This window comes from Micrasema longulum, unplaced genomic scaffold (genome assembly GCF_059751315.1).
Source record: "Micrasema longulum isolate JH-2025_06_02 unplaced genomic scaffold, ASM5975131v1 h1tg003030l, whole genome shotgun sequence".
Taxonomy (NCBI): Eukaryota; Metazoa; Arthropoda; class Insecta; order Trichoptera; family Brachycentridae; genus Micrasema; species Micrasema longulum.
The window spans coordinates 25,024-46,525 of NW_028280137.1; the positions used below are offsets into that span (position 1 = coordinate 25,024).

Here is a 21,502-nt window from a genome sequence, read left to right on the forward strand (position 1 = left end):
AATTCTAGCTTCACGGTTTAACCATTTAACGGGTTTATTTTATAATACACATTAACGCTTCTTTGAACGCGGTTATTCTTAAACAGTCATATTTTCACTATTTTCTTTATGACAATAGGGAAATATCACGTTTTACGAATACCGATAAAAATATATGAAATGCATTTAGAATAATTAATTGTATTTTGAATATCAATATGGATATTGTGGAAATATGTTTTCATATATAACATTAATAAAGAAAATTAAAAAAAAAATATGTCACTAGAAAAACGAAACATGTTTGGCATTGATAGTTGTGACGTCAAGATTCGTGACGATGTTCTATAAAATTTTGAATGGTTTGGAACAAAGCTGAAAACAAACATGAATCGTGATGCATTAGGGGCGTGGTCAATGCAATGACCGTTTTTGCGGTAATTCAAAATTACGAATTTAAAAATATTTTTTATGCTACTAACAAGTAGCAAAATTTTTTTTTTCTGGGCAGTATTTTATAAATATTATTTAATATTTTTGTCGGCCTCGTGGTGCAATGGTCAGCACGTTAGCCTGCCACGCAAGAGGCCTCGGGTTCGATTCCTGACATGGTTGAAGTGAAATATTTATTTAAAAGGGTGTTTTCACATTTCGTAGTCCCTGGATTGGAACCTAAAGCGCAAGACTGGTCATCTTACCTTCATGTAACAAAAATGATGAAGATACGCTGCGATTGGTGTACCAATGCAGTGCCCTATGCACCATTAGGTGCGGAAAGGGAACGATGATGATGATTTTATAAACCTTTATTGCTTTAAAAATGTATTAAAAAAATGAAATTGGGTTTTCAAGATAAAAAAAAATTGCTTACAAAAAATGTTTTTTTTTGTATGCAAGTAACTAACAAGTAGGTACTAGGTTCCAAATAAATATTTAAAAATAATTTCAAATAGATCGAATAAACATGTTCCGCTTAATAAAGAAACGTCAAAGTATGCAAACAAAAATGACAGTTCGTTTAGTAATAAATAATAATTAGTATATTTCCCCAACTTTTGTACATATTTTTTTATGCAGATTTTTTTTATATAACATGGTTTTTCAAAAATCTGTACAATCGGCGAAAACGGCACAGACAGGAAAGTGCAAATCTATGAAAGTAAAATCCCGCAAATTGACAATTTTGCCAATAAAATATTACATATGCCTGGTGCTCATGCACATCGCGATTTTTATGTGTGTTTTTTCCATGATCTACACGTGCACAAGACTGAGCTATTTGCTCAAAAACTCCACGGCTCTCATTTACTGTTTCTGCGGAGTCGTGACTGTTTTCGAAATTTACGTCAACTTTTTTCCCGAAGACTTTGTCAACATAAGTCGCTCGATCAAGTGGCCATCGTTCATTATCGGAAGTCTCTTTTGTATCGCAGTTTTGATCGGTTTTCGGTACTTTGTCGACGTATCGAAGTATTTTGTGGAAGACGCTCTGAGACATACGAGTCACGTTTACAAATGGGCGTTCTTAAACGACGAAAAAGCGATGGCGAACTTGATTTTAATAGAAAAAAATGTGCGGTGCTGCGGGATGAATGGGCCGAAAGATTACCAATATGGCGTCACTGAAACGTGCTGCCCTTCGAATGTCTGTTACGAGATTGGATGCATAAGCGCAGTTGAAAATTATGTAGAAATATATATTGATACAACCTTTAACATTTGTCTTACATGTATAGTGCTGGTTTTCCTGTGTATTTTGTACACCGTCGAGTTGTATGAAACTAAGGGCAAAATTCAAGAAAACATCAAAACTCACCAGCAAAAAGTTCATCTTTAATTGTTTCAAAAGTATGTCGTTGTTATTTTGATACCAATAAACTGTTTATTTTGTATGCTCTTATTTTTTTTTTTTTTTTTTTTTCAATTATTTTTATAAGGAGTCGTCTATTCTGTTAGTGTTTTCTTTTTAACAGGTACTCTTGTGTCTTGTTTTGTTTTTACTTTTATTTTACACGTCTTACCGTCTTTTATTGTACACAGTAATACAAAAACATATATACCTACTACATTGGTACACGTCATGACAAATTCAAAATAAAAGTTAACTACGTTAAAAATTATAAATTTTACAAACCGAATACAATTGTATGCCCAATTAAAAAAAATTGCCTAAGTCAATTTTTGTAGTTCTGAGATATTTCAAGTTTAAGTGTTTATTTTGTTCCAGAAATGTTAAATGACAGAATTTCGGAAAATTGATAAAACGGTACGAAGGTTTTCACGGTCACTGTTATCAATTTGTTTCTTTTTCGGGTGATACCGTGTGTGTTGGATTTGTTCCGACGTTTCGGCTACCATTGCAAGAGCCATCTCCAGTTTCATTACTCAGTTTACCCTGAAGATGGCTCCTGCAATGGTAGCCGAAACATCGGAACAAATCCAACACACACTGGATCACTCAAAAAAGAAACAAATTGATAATACGGATTGTAAAATTTTTCTTCTTCTTTATTTTCAGATAAAACAATACAAAATTGTTGCATGTTTAGTTACTAAATGATTGCTTGTAAAAAAGTGGACTTTAGCCTTAGGTCAGGACTTTTTAAAAAGTATTTTAAGGGCCAAGGGATTATTTCTCAGGGAAAAAACTCTTGGGCTAAGAGATTTTTAGGACTTGGGGATTTTTTGAAATTGAAATAATATTTTTAAAATCATTTTTTAGATACGAAATTCGATATGGGTATTCTTTATTGAAAAATTAATTAGGTAAATGTACAGTTTACAAAATGCTCTGCACGGCAGTGTTGCAGTGAACCGATAAAATTGGACTAAGACATTTTTTAAAATTGGGCATCCAATTGGAGAACAAAATTAAAATGGAAAACAAAAATTAAGATAAGATGCCAAACACACTTGTATATGAAGAGACAACTAAATATTATCAACGTAAATTTAAAGTAGAAAGTGAGATTCCAGACATTAATTCATAACATTCTTCTCACAAGTGCTCATGTAACTACTGAAATTAAATCTCAATCAAAGCTATTTATATTTTTAATAAAAATAAACGTTTTTCACAATGTAGAATGACATTAGTAACCTCGGAACCGGTGGATGTTTAATTATAATTTAATGTGGTAATAGAAAATGAAAAACTTAATGTAGTCACTGAAATTAAATATTTAGGTGTAATGTTGGATTCAAAACTTACATTTCACCAAAACGCTAAGATGGTAATAAATTAGATTTCAAAAAAAATATCAATTTTGGGAAGGATCAGAAGATTTATTGATAAGGACTCCTGCAAAACTATTTACAAAGCAATTATTGAACCACACGTTAACTACTGTAGTAGCATTTTATTTTTATCAAACAAAGAAAACATAGATAAACTAACTGTATTACAAAATAAAGCCTTTAGAATCATTTTGAAAAAAAACAGATATACGAGGGTTAAGTCGATGGTAAATGAAATGAAATTATTAACATATAAACAAAGAATATTTTACAATACAATGATATTTGTTCATAAAATTATAAACTCTAATAAAAAAACAGAATTTTGGAAAAAAATTGATCGGAACCAGCATGAACACGATCACAATACTAGAGGAAAGAACAAAATTAGACTTCCATTTAGGAAAAAGGCAAAGTCACAAAATTCAATTTTATTTAAAGCAATTAAAAAGTATTACGAAATGGTAAAAAATATTTATGAAGAAAAAAACATATCAAAATTTAAAATAATATAACATATCAAAATTTAAAATAATGGTCAAGACATATGTGATAAACAATTTATAAATTAAATATATTTGCAATGTTATTATTAGAACACACATAACAATATGTATGATATGTGTGCCCTACTTTAAGATATAAATAAAAAATATTTTTTTTTTAACAAATCACTGCAAAATGATTTTATTTAATTATAGTTAAAATGCAATCCCATTTGCATGATAATTATGTCAGTAGAGTTCCCTTCTTTACCACGATATTATCGTTTTGAAAATGATGTAAATAAATACGTACTATTAACCCTTTATAGGACACATTTTGTGTTGATTTACGTCTTGCAAACCTAATAAAATATTTTTTTTTAAAGATAATTAACCTATTGCATTCGAAAAAGCTGAGTTGAAGACTGATCTATCAGTGTTATTAATTATTACGATGCGTTTGTAACATAAGACTTGTCATGAAAACGAAATATTAGAAAATAAATACATCGATTCTACTAGTCCTACACAGGGCTAAGTTGCGAAGAATGAAATTTTATTAAGAATTAAGCAGTAAACAATGAAAATAATTATTTATTTTTAAAAAATGTACGTTCGTCAATTGCTCAATTTTTAACACGTTTTAATTTATTCTCCTTAAATTTAGTGTTTATGAATATTATACATAAATAAAACAGTAATAAAAACATGTGAAAAGTAAACTTTAAATGGTCAATACTCCGCACGACAGTATCCAGTCATGGCGAATCACCCAGCACTAGTCGCCATCACTCCTCAAACGCCGCACAACAATTCCAACAGCTTCATCAAGAATATAACATCGAGAAGCAGTTTTTGCGGTACACCAACATCGAGTAACAAAGCATTCATCACCAATAGAAAGAGCTGGAATGGCAACGGAACCCTTCCTCTTCAAACTACTAACTGCCACATAGACATATCCCCTGTAGACAACGCTTCCCCGCCGATTTTGGCCACCTTCAAGTCTGGCACGGGCACCTTTCCACGCAAAAACAGCGCCAACCAAAGAGAGATAGACCAGCGCGAATCTTACCAAAGAAACTTAACCAACTTCGCCGCCCAAAGAAACGACTTGGAGAATTGCAACGATACTGAGTGCAGAAGCAATCTCCCTCGCGATGAAGTATTGACTCCCAACGGAAACACGGGAAGCGGAGGAAATGAGATGAAAAGGGCTCCAGGAAATAACCACGCCAGGAGGTACGCGGAGATTGGGAACTGGAGTGCTAGGTAAGTCCAATTCCATTATTACTGTCGCCTTTCAACTGACGTGACTTGAATTGTCATTATTCGTCGTCTTCCTTAATGCCCTTTGCAGGCATAATGCCAGAGGTGAATGGACAAAAGGGGTTTTTTTTAATTAAAAAGGAATATTTGCGTTTTTTTCATTTACCCAAATATTTCATTTTGAAGGCCATTTTCAACGAGTTGTAAATAACTCACTATTAGAAAATGGAAATCATATTGGGGTAGAGTGGGGTTCGAACCTCGGACCTCTGATCCCTGAGTCCGCACAAGCCACGGGACCTCAACCCGATTCAAATAATATAATCAAACTTAACAAAAGAGATTTTTAATGATATTTTCCATCAAATTATTATTTAAATTTAGCTAGTACTCTCAGGTAAAAATTCGGCAAAAGGAAATCGACTGGAGATTAATCGGTATCACGGAGTACTAGTTATTGCATTTGCCAGGCATTAAATAAAAAAATAATTATAATATCGATCTACCGTATTGTATTTTATCGTGCCGTGGTGTGAAATGGGCCAATCATGCGATATCACGCAGTGGGCTCGTGGTTTGCACGCGCACAGCAGTCCAGTCTTCGTGAATGTACGATACGTACGAACGGCGTCAGTCAGAGCTTCCACAGCATACGTCATGACGAGTCTCACACATGTCTTGCACATTACGTATAACCTTACTTTCGGTACACATATCCTTATTATTTCTCCTTGTTACATTCCTCAGACACCTCGACACGGTTTGTGATGCTTTGTTGGCCTGTTCTCGGACTTCAGTGTACAAATCGCTATGATTTGAGATTTCCACTCCCATACATCTGAAACTCATGTTCCGCTGGCTTTTTTTCATCTTTATTCAATGAAATATACACATTATTACAATATTAATACATTATAATGAAAACAAAGTATTAAAATATATTTTGTCCCGGTGCTCAGACATAAGTTTAAATTAATAATCAAATAAAAAGAGCACAGACATAATATAATACATAACAGACAACTGTATACGTATAAAATAATAAACATAAAAAATAGTTTGAAGAAATATTTATTTTTTTTAATGTAAGAAAATAGAGTAAAATAATACAATTATAATTAAAGAATAGCAATTTATTTGAATATATTTTAAATACAAGAAAAAAAATAATCACATATATAAATAGTTCGGGCTCATACATGTAATCAAAACAAGATAAAAAATAAAACAAAGTAAATCAAAAGTTTCAATTCATATCTACAGAAAAAAAAATAATAAGAAAATTAAAAGTACCTATTAAAATTAAGATCTAAAAAATGTAAATTAAATAATAATGTTTTAAATATTATACATTAAAGTATTTTGATGTGTTTTGACCGGCCACTTTCTTCCTTAAAATAAGGTAAATACTTGAAAATTGTAACGTAGGTACGGTAATTTTGTTATTCTAAAATTTAGAACGACTAGCATTCTGCTCTTCGCCATAAAAATAATCAAGTTGACTCGGCGTTAATTGACTTATTATTTTTAAGTGATTTTTTTGTTATTGATATTATTTTCTACTGATATTTATTTACAATGCTCAAGCGATTCCTTTTTTGCATAAATTTGCACAGACTCATATTGCTTGTTTTGCACGGTGGACTCTGCTATTTTGGCTTTGCTGTGTATATGTCGGCTGATGAATTTGAAGACACAATGGGAAATTTATCGCAAATGGTCGGGAGAATGGATTTTCCTCCCGTGATGCTCAGAGCCGTCGGCGGAGCGACGATGGCGGTGACATGCATATTTGGTTTTACAGCTTTGTTGAGCGGTAGGAGAATTCTGATCAAGATCCACATGGTGTGTCTCATTTGCTTGGCTAGTTTTATGGCTCTGTTCCTATGCGTGTTGTATTCTGGCGCCGAGAGCTCGACTATCACAGACGCGAATAACAAGTACATCGATGCGTTTAAGAAAGCCAAGATGAATGACGCTCTGAGCTTAGATTTTGTGATGGGAATCGAGAAGCAGTTGAAATGCTGCGGAGTCCATGGCCCAAAAGACTACAAGCACGGAGTGTCGGAAACTTGTTGCGTGGAAGGCGTCCGCGAATGTAAAACATCCTCCATCTTTAAAATCGGTTGTACCAAGGCTCTAGACAAAATGCTCGGCGAAGTTCTTAAACATTTAGTGCATGCGCTGAGCATCGCCATATTCTTTATTCTCGGTTTAGTATTGTATCTTGGGTTTTTCAACATTTTGTTGAGAAATAGAGATTACAGAAAGTTGGAGAGAGACAGAAAACTAGCTTTGGCTGAGCTGAAAAAAAACTTGCAGAATAACGAAAGCTAAAATATTAAACGGGATACATACTGGCTTTACAAAATAACCGTGTTAATTGAGTATATTTAATTTCAGTTTTATATTTTAATATATACGTGTGTTGCGTGCCAGAAACAATTTTTATTTATTTTGAATCATAAATATACTCGTAACCATAGAATTGAAAATGGTCCAGAAGGAGCGTAGAATCATATTTGAATACATCGGACTATGTCCAATAATTCCCCCACTTAGACACACTTTCGCCGCGCGCATACTTGAAATCACTGCGTAATATTGTCAGATCGCGAAGAATATAACCATAACACAAATGTAAGGTAAAAAAAAAACAATTTGTTAATTTTTCTAAAATTTTATTCTGCACTCGGAAACATTGATTGACACAACAGAGTAGATAAGTAAAGGGTCATTTAATAAGAGTACTTGAATTAATGAACTTTAAACTTAAAATATGAAACAAATTTTATTTTACATAAAACTGATATTTTTATATCATGTTAAATAATATTTGATATTTTAAAAATAATGTCGGCTAAATGTCCACCACGGCGTTGTTTAATCCGAGGTTCAATTTTTATTATTTCTCATATTATATGAGCAAAGTAGGGTAAAAAAATTTACTACCCTGGCAGCACTAACGAAATTTCCATTTTGTTTCTTCGACAATCTGACAGATGGAAAAATAATTTAATTTTTAAGTAATGCATTTGTAACATACACCTTCATTTGCTAATTACACATGAAATGTGATTGAATCCTGTTTCTTTGAGATACGGGCAATATTTCTACACTTTAAAAGGACACAAAACGGCATGGTTAAATTCGAATCAGGAGTTGCGTACTGAGCGACGCGACGTCTACAAAGAAACTAATGGGTCAAAACGTAAACCTACTCATTTTTTAGTAGTTTAGTCGCATTCTGTTTGATGTGCGTATCTGGTTTCTGGACTATTCTTAATTCTATGCTCGTAACATAGGATGTTTTTTAAATAATAATTGTTTACATATAAAATTTACTCAGTTTATTTTTGCATCCCAACAGGCCAGACGCCCGATTAAAAGGTAACCATGACGTAAAGTATGACAAAAATAGTTTACTAATTTTTGTAACGTTCTCTTTAAAACGGGTTGCTTTTATTTCCGTACAACTGATTTTAAATGCAGATAGGTACTTGTATGCATTTTTAAACATGTTGAATTATTCTAAAACAATCGGAATACAATTATTTGTCAGTGAAATATAAAAAAATATAGTACAATGGATATTGCACGGTATATATTTTGTATAAACGTAAATCGATTCATATTAGTTCTTTTGCATTGTGGGCTGATATATTTAGGCTATTATGTGTTGCAGTCGGGGTTCGAGTTTGAGGACAAAATGCAAGAGTTGAAACAGGTGTCTCCGAAGATGGAGTTTCCATCGGTGGTGTTGAGGATAGTCGGAGGAATAACGATGGCGGAAACTTGCGTTGTCGGCTTCCCTTCACTATTCAGCGGTAATAGGATATTCGTGAAGCTCCATTTGGCGTGCCTCATTCTGATAGCGGGGTTTATGGCCCTGTTCTTGTGTGTGATATACCCCGGCGCTGAACACGACAGCATAGTGGAAATGAATGATATGTACACAGCTTCTTTCAAACGCGCTACGCAGCAGCAAGACACAACGAGCTTAAAGTTCATTTCCGGTGTTGAAAAAAAGCTTCATTGTTGCGGCGTCAATAGTTTCCAGGACTACGCCGAGGGACTTTCGGACTCTTGCTGTTCTGGGATTCCGCCGTGCGAGGGAAAAACAGCTTTCGAGAGCGGGTGTATGCAAACTTTGAATATGGTTATAAGTGATGTATTGCGGCGTTTGACAGATGTTTTAAAGGTTCCTATTATCTACATCCTTTTTCTCGTTATTTACCTCGGTTTTTTCAACCTACTGCTTAAAAGTAAAGAGCACAAAAAACGAGAGGAACCTAATGACACTCTTCCTGAAATAGAATTATAGGAATCTAACCAGTGCATATTATTTATAGTTCTATGGTAAAACACGCATAGTATTTAATGGTCAGTCAAAACGCAAGATATAACATAAATCTAACTTTTTCCAGAACAAGATGCTTACACAGTGAAATTCTGTGAGGTCCTACTCTAAATAATACAATAAAAGTAAAAAATAAAAGATTTTAAAAATAATCTTATTAATTATTAATATTTATAGCATTTCCTTTGTGGTCAAATATTTTATTTAATGTTTAATTATATTTGTATATAACCACTTACTGACTTTTTTATTTCTACCGGTTTCGAGACGTACCCGTCTCGTCGTCAGAACATCAATAAAACCAACATGCAAAACCCACTATACACCTTCACCATAGTTTTTGCACAAAAATATTAAAACAACTTACCATGCTTTTTTGTAGGCAACCCTTACATGCTTAGGTTTTGCAAATGTTTGATGTTGTGGGAGAAATAGTTAAATAAAAAGAGGAAAATGAATTAGAAAGGCTTTTAAAAACAACGATCCTTTGATCAATAACCAAACAACCTTTCAATATAGCATATTGTACGATGTTCCATTGTACTGGTCACCCTATTAAACTCATGCCCCTCCCTTCACCCCCTCCCTCTTAGTTCAACTATTTCTCCCACAAGATCAAACATTTTCATAAACTAATTAGTGCATGTAAGGGTTGCCTACTAAAAAGCATGGCATGTTGGTTTTATATTTTTGTGCAACAACCATGGTGAAGGTGTATAGTGGGTTTCGCATGTTGGTTTAAATAGGTGTCCTGATGAAGAGACGGTTATGTCTCGAAACCGGTAGACCTAGAAAAGTCGGTAAGTAGTTATATACAAACATTAATTAACATTAAGTAGAATCTTTTTATACTTGCATAACTTTTAAGTATTTACAAAAATAATTAACTAATGAGTACCCATCTCACATTACGCTTTCCATCCTTTAAGGCAGAGGTTCCCAAACTTTTTTGTGTCGTAGACTTAATAGCAGGGAATCTATATAAAACCAATTAATGTAAAAGGAATGGAGACTATCATAAACGGAGTGTTCTCTGTTTATGATAGTCTCCATCTAACATGGCACAGCCTGTTCTAAGATGGAGATTTTCTATCTTTAGAGCATAAGTAGTCCTTTACTAATAAAACAATAACATAAAAAAGAAAAAATAAAAGTACTACTAAAAATGCCCAGCTAATCAAATGTAAAAAATTAAAAATCGTTATTATACAAATATAAAGTATATTTGTATATAACCACTTACCGACTTTTCTATGTCTACCGGTTTCAAGACGAGCCCGTCTCTTCGTCAGGACACTAATTAAACCAACATGCAAAACCCACTATTCACCCTCACCATAGTTGTTGCACAAAAATATATAACCAACATGACATGCATTTTAATAAGCACATGCATTGCACGATGGTTTGCATGTTGTCTCGAAACCCGTAGACATAGAAAAGTTGGTAAGTGGTTATATACAAATATTTAATAACATTTAGTAAAATATTTGACCACAAAGTTAATGCTTTAAAGATTCTTGGACTGGCACGTAAAGCATAAGACTGATATCCTTTCTTTATGTAAGAAAAATGATCGAGATACGTGGAGTCCTAATTTCGTTGCCTTTCCTTGGAATAGTCTATACAAGAATATAAATATCGAATTTATTAAATAATGTACTTAGCGTATACTACGTTTGATGTAATAGGGAAATATATATTTTTTACATTTTAAAACTTTTTAGGGTCTATAAAATACAGTCGAATAAAAAAAAAAAAAATTTGTACTACGTCTGTTACAATATTTCTTTACGTATTTGTGATAAATAAATAGTATACAACATTTCGTCATGTTTTGAGATCTTTTTATTATATTCAAAGTTCCCACACTTTACTTCTCATAAGCAATGCTTTTATAGCACTTCCGTTGGGGTGGATTCAGGCTGTATTTTTAGACTACACCTTGAACAATAAAGGCTATATAATGTAAGTTAGCTGCAGTGTCGTGGGCACAATAAGATGAGTTATGTCTTGGGATACACATCGATCCCTCCCTCACTCTTCGGACATTTTGTGAAGGGGCTGTAATACAAAATGCAACCCTCAACTCAGTTTCCGAGCTGCCCTTGCATTGTGCAATAGAGCCTTCCACCCCTTGTGAAATATGAAAGAAATTATTAATAAGACGTTCCGAGTTAAGTGAAATATAAGGATCGCAAAGTAAATTGTATGTTTAAGGGTGGTTTCTTGTGTATTCTGAGAGCTTTGTGTCTGTTTTTTATTTGTTTTATTTTATTTTGTATTTAGGACGCGACTTAATGCGTTTTTCGACATCAACACGAGGACTGTTAATAGGCCAATATTTGTGTTGGCCTATTAACAAAGTTCACAGATATGGTAGCAGCATTGCTGAACTATGCACTATATTTTTAGTGTAAAAATTATATGTTTAAATTTGTTGCAACAGAGAGGGAAAACATTTTTAAGAAGGGAATATGGGAGTCTAGGCATTTACAGGGCTTATGATCTCTATGTTGCAACAAATTTAAATATGAACAACTCCCTAGAGAGAAAATCCAGCCAGTCTGCAATCATTTGAACATACTTAAACATTGTTGAATTAACTACCTGGTAAAAGAAGAAGAATAAAAAATGAAAAATTGTTTTCAGGCGTTGACTAGTTGGTGATTTGGTTCAGCCGGATGAATCTCACCCACATAATAAAGGTTTAGCTCCTTTACTTCACAAAAGCCAACATATTTTTATTATTTATATCAATGATAAAAGTTTATGCATTCAAAACTCAGATTTTTTGCTATACGCTGATGACAATAAAGTATTTAAAGTTGTGCCTTCAATAAATGATTGCGAAGTTCTTCAAGCTGACTTAGACAGAATCTGTTGCTATTGCAAGGACAATCAGTTATTATTGAATTCTGATAAATGTCTTGTCATGTCATTTACTCGAAAGAAAAAAAGAATACTATTTGACTACAAACTATCCGGGAAAATTGTCAATCGTTCAATGAAAACGAGAGATTTGAGAAATTTAAATATGAACAATTTCCTAGGGAGGAAATCCAGCCAGTCTGCAAGCGTTTGGACATACTCAAACATTGTTAAAAATTATATACATATATGCCTGCAAATCATATATGTGTATTTTTTTTAATTTAAATTTTATTGATAAACCCTTACGGGTTACATACATTTAACAAAATGTTTTCACTTTTAAAATTCACATTCTACTGTTAATAATAATATTTTTAACATCTTTTGTAAAGGTTGCCTGAGTCTTTTGTTTAGTTTTGTCTGGTAGTTTATTGTATAATTTCAGTCCATGGTTTATAAGTCTCGATTGTCCTTTTCTCGTTTTAAAAGATTGTATATGATATTTTTCCGATATTCTTGTATTGTGTTCATGTTTACTACAATTTTTTTCAAGTTTTAATTCTTCGTCTACAATTACATCAGTGGCTAATTTATGAATAAATTTTAAAGATTCTAGTTTAAAGAGTTCAGTTACGTTTAATTGTAATTTAAATTATAATTTTTTATCGCTTTTGAAATAAAACAGGATATTATTCGTTAGCTAAGTATACCTTTACTAAGATGCGTGTGTAGCTTTGAAACCGATCGGTAAAAAAAATAATCCATTAATAGTTAAAAACACAGATATTTTATATTTAATGAATAACTACAAAGTTAGTGCTTCCAAAATAAAATTATAAATAATTTGTACTTCTTTTGTTCATATACATTCAAAAGAGTTGCCTACATATGTTTGTCGCGTTCAAGTTTTAGAAACATACAAATTAATTTTTAATTAATTATGCTTTAAACAACGTCATTTTATAAGTTCTGTTTGAATTTATTATGAGCATTTTCCATGGTTTATTCTTCAGTGAAGTCTAGGATTACAAATGATACAATATGTATAACTTCAGAACCATATTCCAGTGTTTTCATGAGCAACATTGCTCTTTATGGCCTTGTTCTACGTGGCTAGGGGAGACCACTTCAAGATCTACTCAAATTGTTTGTTTCATACTCTAAAGTCGCAACAGAGAATAAGTAAAGCCTCTCTTCTTGTAATAATTTATTTATAAACTGGGTCTCAGGTATAAATGTTAATGATTTATTTTCCAGGTAAACTTTTTATTTCCTTTTGTAATTTTTATTAATTTAATTATCTACTTTAATTTAATTATTTATTTATCTCTCCGTCTATTCCTTATTCTCTTATTTTCCGTTTACTCTTATTAAAATAAAAACTGCATGTAACTTTCCAATTTTATTTTTCATGTCTCTATTTTTAATATTCATACACCTGTTTAAGGGCCAGACCGCGAAACTATAGAGGAAACTTCCCTATGATAAACATAAAAAACCGTATTTGTTTTAAAAAAACTTTTTTTTTGTTTTTTTTTGGCAATTTGAAAATTGAGTATTTTTTTTTCTGACTAGCATAGAAAAAAAAATCAAAGTAAAAAACGTATTTGACCAACGAAGCGATACCCACCGGACGCAAACAAGGTAAGTGACTGGATAGAAAAGGGGTAGGGGTTTGTGGAGGGGATGCTAATCCGAGAAATCAAGGATTAAACTCCATTTTCAAATTATATTAAAAAAAAAACAAAAATAGATGTTTCTTTTTTGGGTGATACCGTGTGTGTTAGATTTGATCCGACGTTTCGGCTATCATTGCAGAAGCAATCATCAGGGTAAATTGTTTTTTTTTTATTTTTTAAAACAACTTTTAAAAAAAGTTTACCATGAGGAATGTTATGTATATACGCACCACGTGTAATCTGGATTAAGTATACCTACGCACAGGATCATCATCAAAATGTTTAATAGTGGTGAAAATATTAGTCCTTCAGTTCAGTCAATCTCGTTTGAAAATGCTCAAACAAGGCGATACAGTTGTCAGATTTTTTTCGTGTGTTTCAAAATAAAATAAACGATTTTAAGTCGACCCAAATCAATGTTTGATTTGGATGTTACCATAAAAAATGTTTTCTTACACGGTGTAAAAATTGGAACATTTAATTGTATGGCTAATTTTCTCAAAGAAATTCATAAAAATGATTTTGATAATGAACTACGTCACAACTTCTTGCTAATTAACCAACCAAATGCAGCGTTGGATAAATTTCTGGTTTCAAACTCACCAGTCAGGACAACTCACCTCACTAGTGACGTCACGGGCGGAGTAATTTAAATATCACAAAACTTCATTGCGTTGATAATAAATACGATACATAAAAAAAAATCAACGAACTTTCTTGTTTTATATAAAGCACCACTATATATTTTTGCATTAAGAAATGTTACTTCGTAGTTTTTTTTTCTTATTTAAAGTATTAGCGAATATTCTGGTAACATAAGGCGATGGGACGGGATAGGGTGGAATTTATTCACAACCCTACTGACCTTGTATAGCTAAGATAATTATAATATTACTTTCATAGGATAGGGTCACGAACCTTCACGTAACGTCGCAATCAATAAAATATTCTCACTGGATAATGCCACCATGGTTGTTCAACATATACATCGATAACTATATGAAAGAACTAAAAGATTTTAGAATAAGAGCATATAATAAGTGGTACAACTCTTAACTGTCTTCTGTATGCTGATGATGCCGTGCTTCTTGCTAGCAGCAAAGAAGACCTGCAATCCTTGATAACAAAAGTCTCGATGTATGCAAGAAAAGCGATTTGCTTATGAACGTTGATAAATCGAAAGTGATGGTTTTTGAAAGGGATGAAAATATAACTAAATGCGAGATCAGTGTGAACGGAGTGATTTCCAAATCAAGTAGAAGAATTTATGTATCTGGGAAGTATGTTTACTAGGGATGGAAAGACTGAAAAAGATATTGAAAGGAGATGGAGTGCCGGGAACAGAGTGAACGGTGCACTGAAATTTACTTTGGCAAACAAATGTTTCTCGATGGAGGCAAACCTAGCAGTTCACAATGGAGTTCTAGTGCCAACTCCAATGTATGGGAGCAAAGTATACAATTGGAAAAATAATGATGAAAACTGGTTAAATGCTGTCGAAATGCGATCCCTCGGGCGAATGTGAGGTAAAACGATGCATGATAGGTGCACAAATGTCGAGATCCATGAACTGTGTAAGGCTAAGACACGCACTATCGACAGAATCAAGAAAAAGGTGCTGCGTTGGTTTGGGCATGTAGAGCGAATAAACAGTGAAAAAACGGTTAAAGGATCTACGGTGCAAATGTTGATGGATGCAAAAAACGAGGAAGTCCGAGTAAGATATGGCACAATATGTCCATCAAATATTTGAAGATGGACATGTCAAGAGTAGGAAAAATCGGCGTGCGTGCATGAAAGAATGTATGAATGTAGAGGAAGCGAGGTCTGTATGCAAAGACAGAGTGATATGGCGTTCTATCCTCTCTGCCTACCCCTACGGGGAAACGGCGTGATGGTGTGTTGTCGTTGAATAATTATTTACATATTTATTCTAACACTATTTTTATACATATATTTTTTTAAATTTAAAATTTCATTTGTTTACAAATTCACGACCTCACTATGGCATTTTAGGCTATGCCCATATTAAGCCATAATAATTAGCAAGAAAAAAAGTAGTTTTCCAAAATAAATAATCATTTCATTAAATACAATAGTTATACAAAGATAAATAATAGAAAAATGGAATTACATTAAAAAATAATCAAATTCAAATATTCAAATTTAACTATACATATTTAGTTACAAACATAATCAAATATACAAAATAATAGAATCATTGAAATTATTAGAAAATCAGGATCACCGATGTTTTCACATATTGGTTTGAGGTCATCGCCGGATTTCGTCAAGGTTGCGTCCTTGCACTGCTCCTTTTTATAATCCTAATTTTATCATAAGGAAGACAATCAAAAACCAATAATTGCAAAGATTTTTTCTTGAGACTGACCACCGAGTCAAAAACGCCTGCCCAGGGTCACGCTGTATTCTTTATCCGCCCGGACACAATAAATGGCTTACTGAGCCATAAAATAATCGCTCGAATGTGAAATATTTTTTAAAAGGCACGAAATAAATTTCCGGCATTTTATATTACAGTGCATCGATAAATCCTCGTATCTGGAATTTCGGCACATAATTTACAGGATTCGAAAACGCTTTTGTGAAAGGTTTAGCCATTGTCAACTTTCTCATATCCGGAAAATGCCTTCCGCCTGCCCGACCCCTACAATAGGGTACTAGAAACATATAACAAATATTCCTTTTATCTCTCCTTTATTAGATTCCGCTTTGAAGCTGGTGCACCTAGATGCATCGAAGACCAAATTGTCTCTGGGATACTGTATAGGAAGAGATTTCGTATTGCACAATTCATGTATTTTGAAATAAGTTTATTTTTCTTTAAGAGGGTATTGAATTTTTATTCGACTTATCAACTCAGTATTCTATTGCCCATAAACGTGCACTCAAGTACAGGGGTCGGCACTCGAAGTGTTACCAATTAAAAAGTCTGTAATTTTGTCAATTTACATTTTTTTAATTAAAAAACTTCTATAAATCGTAAAAACATTTAAATTTAAAAAAAAATGTTTTTTATAAAATTATGAATCAAGTTACCAATAAAACTTCTTGGTTTAGTTTTACTTTTTTATTATTTTAACCAACGAGCGCTTTTGTCTAAGTAGGCATCTTCAAGACTGGTAAATTGTTAAAAACGTCGTCTTTTAATTTGCACTGTAACCATACACGATCGTTTTGTTTGTTTAAATATTGCTATACCGAAAAAAAAAATTTTATCAAAAAATACTAAATTTTCTATCTCGCCACCAACGTGCAAGATTTTTAACGCCTTCGCTCTTGCTACTCGAACTGCTTTTTGTGCTGACGTTAAATCTTGCACTTTTTTAATTTTGTAGGGCTTCAATCGTAGTTATTTTTTTTAATGCGCTCCATGAGATTTTTCGCCAATTGAACTGCGCTTTGTCGTGGACTACTTTAAATTCTAGTTTTAACCTTTCGAACCATTTCTGTCGATGTTGCTGTTTTTGGATGTCCTCTTCCATGGAGTGTTTTAATGCTATCACTGTCATTGTTACGTGAAATGGTCCAATATACAAAAAAATTGTTCACATGTAAATGTCGTAGCTCATTAATAATGGTTCGTTGCGATTTTCCAGACAAATATATAGCAATAACACTGTTAAGTTTGAATTCCATTTCGATAACTTTTTTTAACTGTGACGTAAAGCAATATGCTTCGGTAGAATTATTAACAATATAACAGACTGACAAGTATCAAAACATGAGCGCATTGTCATTAGCCGTTTGGTTGCTACAGCAGTGTCAAGTTGGTAACGCTTCATGCGCCTTCCCCTGATACTTGATAAAACATAGTAAATGCCTAGACTTCCATATTCCCTTCTCTAAAATGTTCTCCATCCCTATTGCAATTTGTTTAACTTAGTTTTTATTTTGTACATACTCGTATTATATGTACGAGTATATTACTTGGTATTCGTACGTCGCTCGTAATAATGCAGTAACGCGCTGTAGACTAGAAACTTAAGCTTCACACGAGGTGGTTTTCCAAACGATGTTCTAACAAAGCGTTCCCCCGAGTCATCTTGCCGCGTATATTATTCGACCTCCGTCAAAGTAGCTCGCAGGAAGGGATAGGTACTCTGAAATATTTTGACAGTAGCGAACATAAGGCACGCAAGGCCTTGGGCACCGCACAGCCCCACACCCCTAAAAATAAGATAAAAACACAAATACTCGAAAAAGAAAAACAGATTTTTTTATTAACATTCCGTTTACTCGAGACGTATTTTTTTTATGTAACGACATATTTAAATATTTTGAGGATATTTAATTTTTCTTTTTCTTGTGGATTCTGGACTAAACCATGCGGATAATTTCCGTCCATTGTCTAATCTTTTCATCAGCCCATTATTTGTATGGAACTACAAGGCAAAAACAAATACAACCGTTTGTAGTTTTCAACAAATCAGTAGGTACCGAAATGGTTGCGCGCTCGAGTGATCTGATGAAGGTCTTCGGTTTCTTCGCTCTTTAGTCTATGCAATGTAATTTATTTATTTTATTTATTATCATTATATTACATACACAAAATTATAATTTATGTAAAGTTGCTTTGACTGTCTAACTAGGGCTATTTACCCCGTTCTAAAACAGTCAAAAAAATATAAAAAACAGTAATCAATTTATAGAAACAGTTATAAAGATACAGGACAAAGTGAAAAACAAGGTAAAAAATGGAGTAAAAACATGGTAAAAAATGTAGTAAAAAACATAGTAAAATTGTAGTAAAAACATAGCAAAATTGTAGTAAAAACATAGTAAAATTGTAGTAAAAACATAGTAAAAATGTAGTAAAAACATAGTAAAATTGTAGTAAAAACATAGTAAAATTGTAGTAAAAACATAGTAAAAATGTAGTAAAAACATAGTAAAAAATGTAGTAAAAAAAAACGTAGCAAAAAAAATAAATTATTAAAACAAAGTAATAAATGCAGTGAAAACATAAAAACAGAATACATAGTAAGAAACATATTTAAAGTCATAATAAAAAAATGAATGTATGTTGTATAGCAAAAAGCATATTTAAAGAAAGAAAAAAAAAACAGCATATTAAAAAATAAAGTAAAAGATGTAATAAAAATTAAAAAAAATAAATACATAGTTAAAACAAGTTAAAAAGTCATGAAGATCTTAAAAATTAAATCAGCTAAAAACTAAAAATATATATTAACAATTTAAATTAAAACATGTGTTGGCCTTCTTTATTTACGTCTTCTGTCTTTATTTCTATCGTATTATAGTGCATAGGACACTGCCAATGAAACTTCTGTTACGGCAACATTTATTTCTATTGTGTGCTTGTAATTTTAAAATCTAAAAACGAATCGTTCTAAAAAACAAATATTATTCCGATATTTCCTGTAATCAAACTTGAAATTTGAAAATCATTGCAACATCAGTTTTGAGTTTCGTTTATTTTTTATTATTTATTAATACAGCTTATTGTACTCTCAGCGCCGTGATTACAAACGATATCTTAATCGGTACATATCGAGACGGTATAAACTAACATATATATTTATGCACAAAAATGTGTACACACAGGGTTACTGATTAAGTCGACCTAGATCTTTTAAGATGTTGTATTTTCCATATTTTTTTACAAATTTGACTAAGAAACACCGTACCCCAAACTTAACCGTTTTCGAGATATTGCATATTGAAGTTTTTTTTTAAACAGGATTTTTTTCTATTGGCTTATTTTAAAAAAAAAAATTGCCTCTATAATTTATTTGTGTTTAAGATTTTGGTGTAGTAAATATGTTGTTTTGTTATTCTTAACATAAACAGCAGTTTACTAAACCGACTGGGTCGTAGTAGACGATTGATAGTTATAAATTAAATTAAATTCGTAAAAAATATGTTTTTGTTTCCGAAATATAAAAAAAAGTATACAACAGTTATGCTGCAGATGTATTAAAAAATATCTGCGTTTTATCAGCTATCTAACAAGGTATAACAAGCTAGGTTATTATCAGAATTTAAAAAAAAAAAACTTTCAATTGAAGATTAATTTTGTGTGTGTACAAAGTAAAACTTAATTTTCTGGATGAAAAATAAAATATGTTTACAATTTTTTTCTGAACATGTTAAATTACAAGCTACCGACGAACATACTTTGAATTTTCATTCAAATATACACTTTCTCGTACATATTTATTTACGATGTTAATTTCTACCGTCTCGATATGTGCCGATGAAGATAGCGTTTATAATCGCGGCTCTTGAGTTAGAAAAACTTATTTGGGACGGTAGGTACATAAAACAAAAATTTTGGTGACAATACATAAAATAATATGTATTTATGCTACACTCAAAGATTTACTTGCCTTTTCGTTGTTAAGTTGATCGGGCAGTTTATTATTGGGAGCGGCCAATATTTTCCAGACTTTTTGCCAAAATTTGTCGAGCGAATTTGAGACACGTGTAGATTTTAACCGTTCACTTTATTTTTTCGGACAGCGATAATACTTGGCCTTAAAAAAACTTTTCAAATATCCACTTATTGTGACATTATTGGTTATTGAACCCGGAACGCTCTGTGTAGGGCAAGCATTATTTCTATTGCAAGACGAGAACCTCGAATTTTCATAGATTTATCAATTTATCAAACCCGAATTTGCATGGAAAAATTTAAGGTAGATAAACATCTGAATTTTGGTTTGTTTTTAATAGAATCAGAATCCTCGACTAATGTTTTCAACTAGGTTAAAAACTTACTTTTTAAACTTTTACTCTGAAAAATTCTAATGAAAAAATAAAATTCTGAAAAAGGAAATCGATTGAAAATCGAAGTGTTTGGCGCATTCGCCTACCATACTTGGGGTCGCGGGTTCGATTTCTGATAGGTCAACATGAAATATTTGTTTTTGAAAGTGGTTTTACACGTATTTCATTGTTCTTGGACTGCTACCTGAAGCGTCAGACTAATCACCTTACCTTCCTGTAATGGATGGTTGAGATACGTTGCATTTTATTTAACAATGCATCACCGTTTGCGGATGAAGTTTCGATGATGACAATAAAACATCCGATTTCCAAATAGAATCTGTTTCAAATGATGTAAGTTTGTGAGTTAGGTTCAGATGATTATTATTTTGTAGAAAGGGTTGAGTTTGTAAGGGATGCAGCTGAAATATGTCGAGACAAGGGTTTTTGTTGACTACCCTTAAAACATCTGGGCTGAAATTGCTCTTTGGTGTTTTATGAATTCCAAAATTATCTTAAACAAGAAATTTTCTTAAGATTTCTGTAACTTCAAAACATTTTGGTATTTCAAAAACTCGTTTTATAATATTATTTCTGACATCCAACAAAGTACGTTTTCATATATAATGTTATGATACCCAAGTTCGATTACCGACTGAATTTAAATGAAAATTAATATTTCATAAAAGTAATTTAAAAAACAATAATATTAAATATTTAAGTAAAGTAAAAGCACACCCTTATTTGTGCCTAATGGTGCATAGGGCACCAAAAACATTAAACGATTTAAGCAAAACGATGATCGTTTATTTACTGTTCTTATCAAATCCCCTTCTTGTCTCTTTTTCCACAGCTATTGTCATTAG

General features: G+C 32.3%; 1 protein-coding gene across 1 annotated transcript in view; it reads left to right on the forward strand.

Annotated features, from left to right (window-relative positions):
- The first annotated feature begins 3,855 nt into the window (after positions 1-3,855).
- The window catches only part of LOC148271196 (uncharacterized), a 31,449-nt gene continuing 13,802 nt past the window's right edge, over positions 3,856-21,502 (forward strand). Inside the window, exon 1 of the mRNA XM_088241718.1 lies at positions 3,856-4,973. Coding sequence (XP_088097844.1) covers positions 4,462-4,973 — 512 coding nt within the window. The 5' untranslated portion in view covers positions 3,856-4,461. The remainder of the gene's footprint in view (positions 4,974-21,502) is intronic.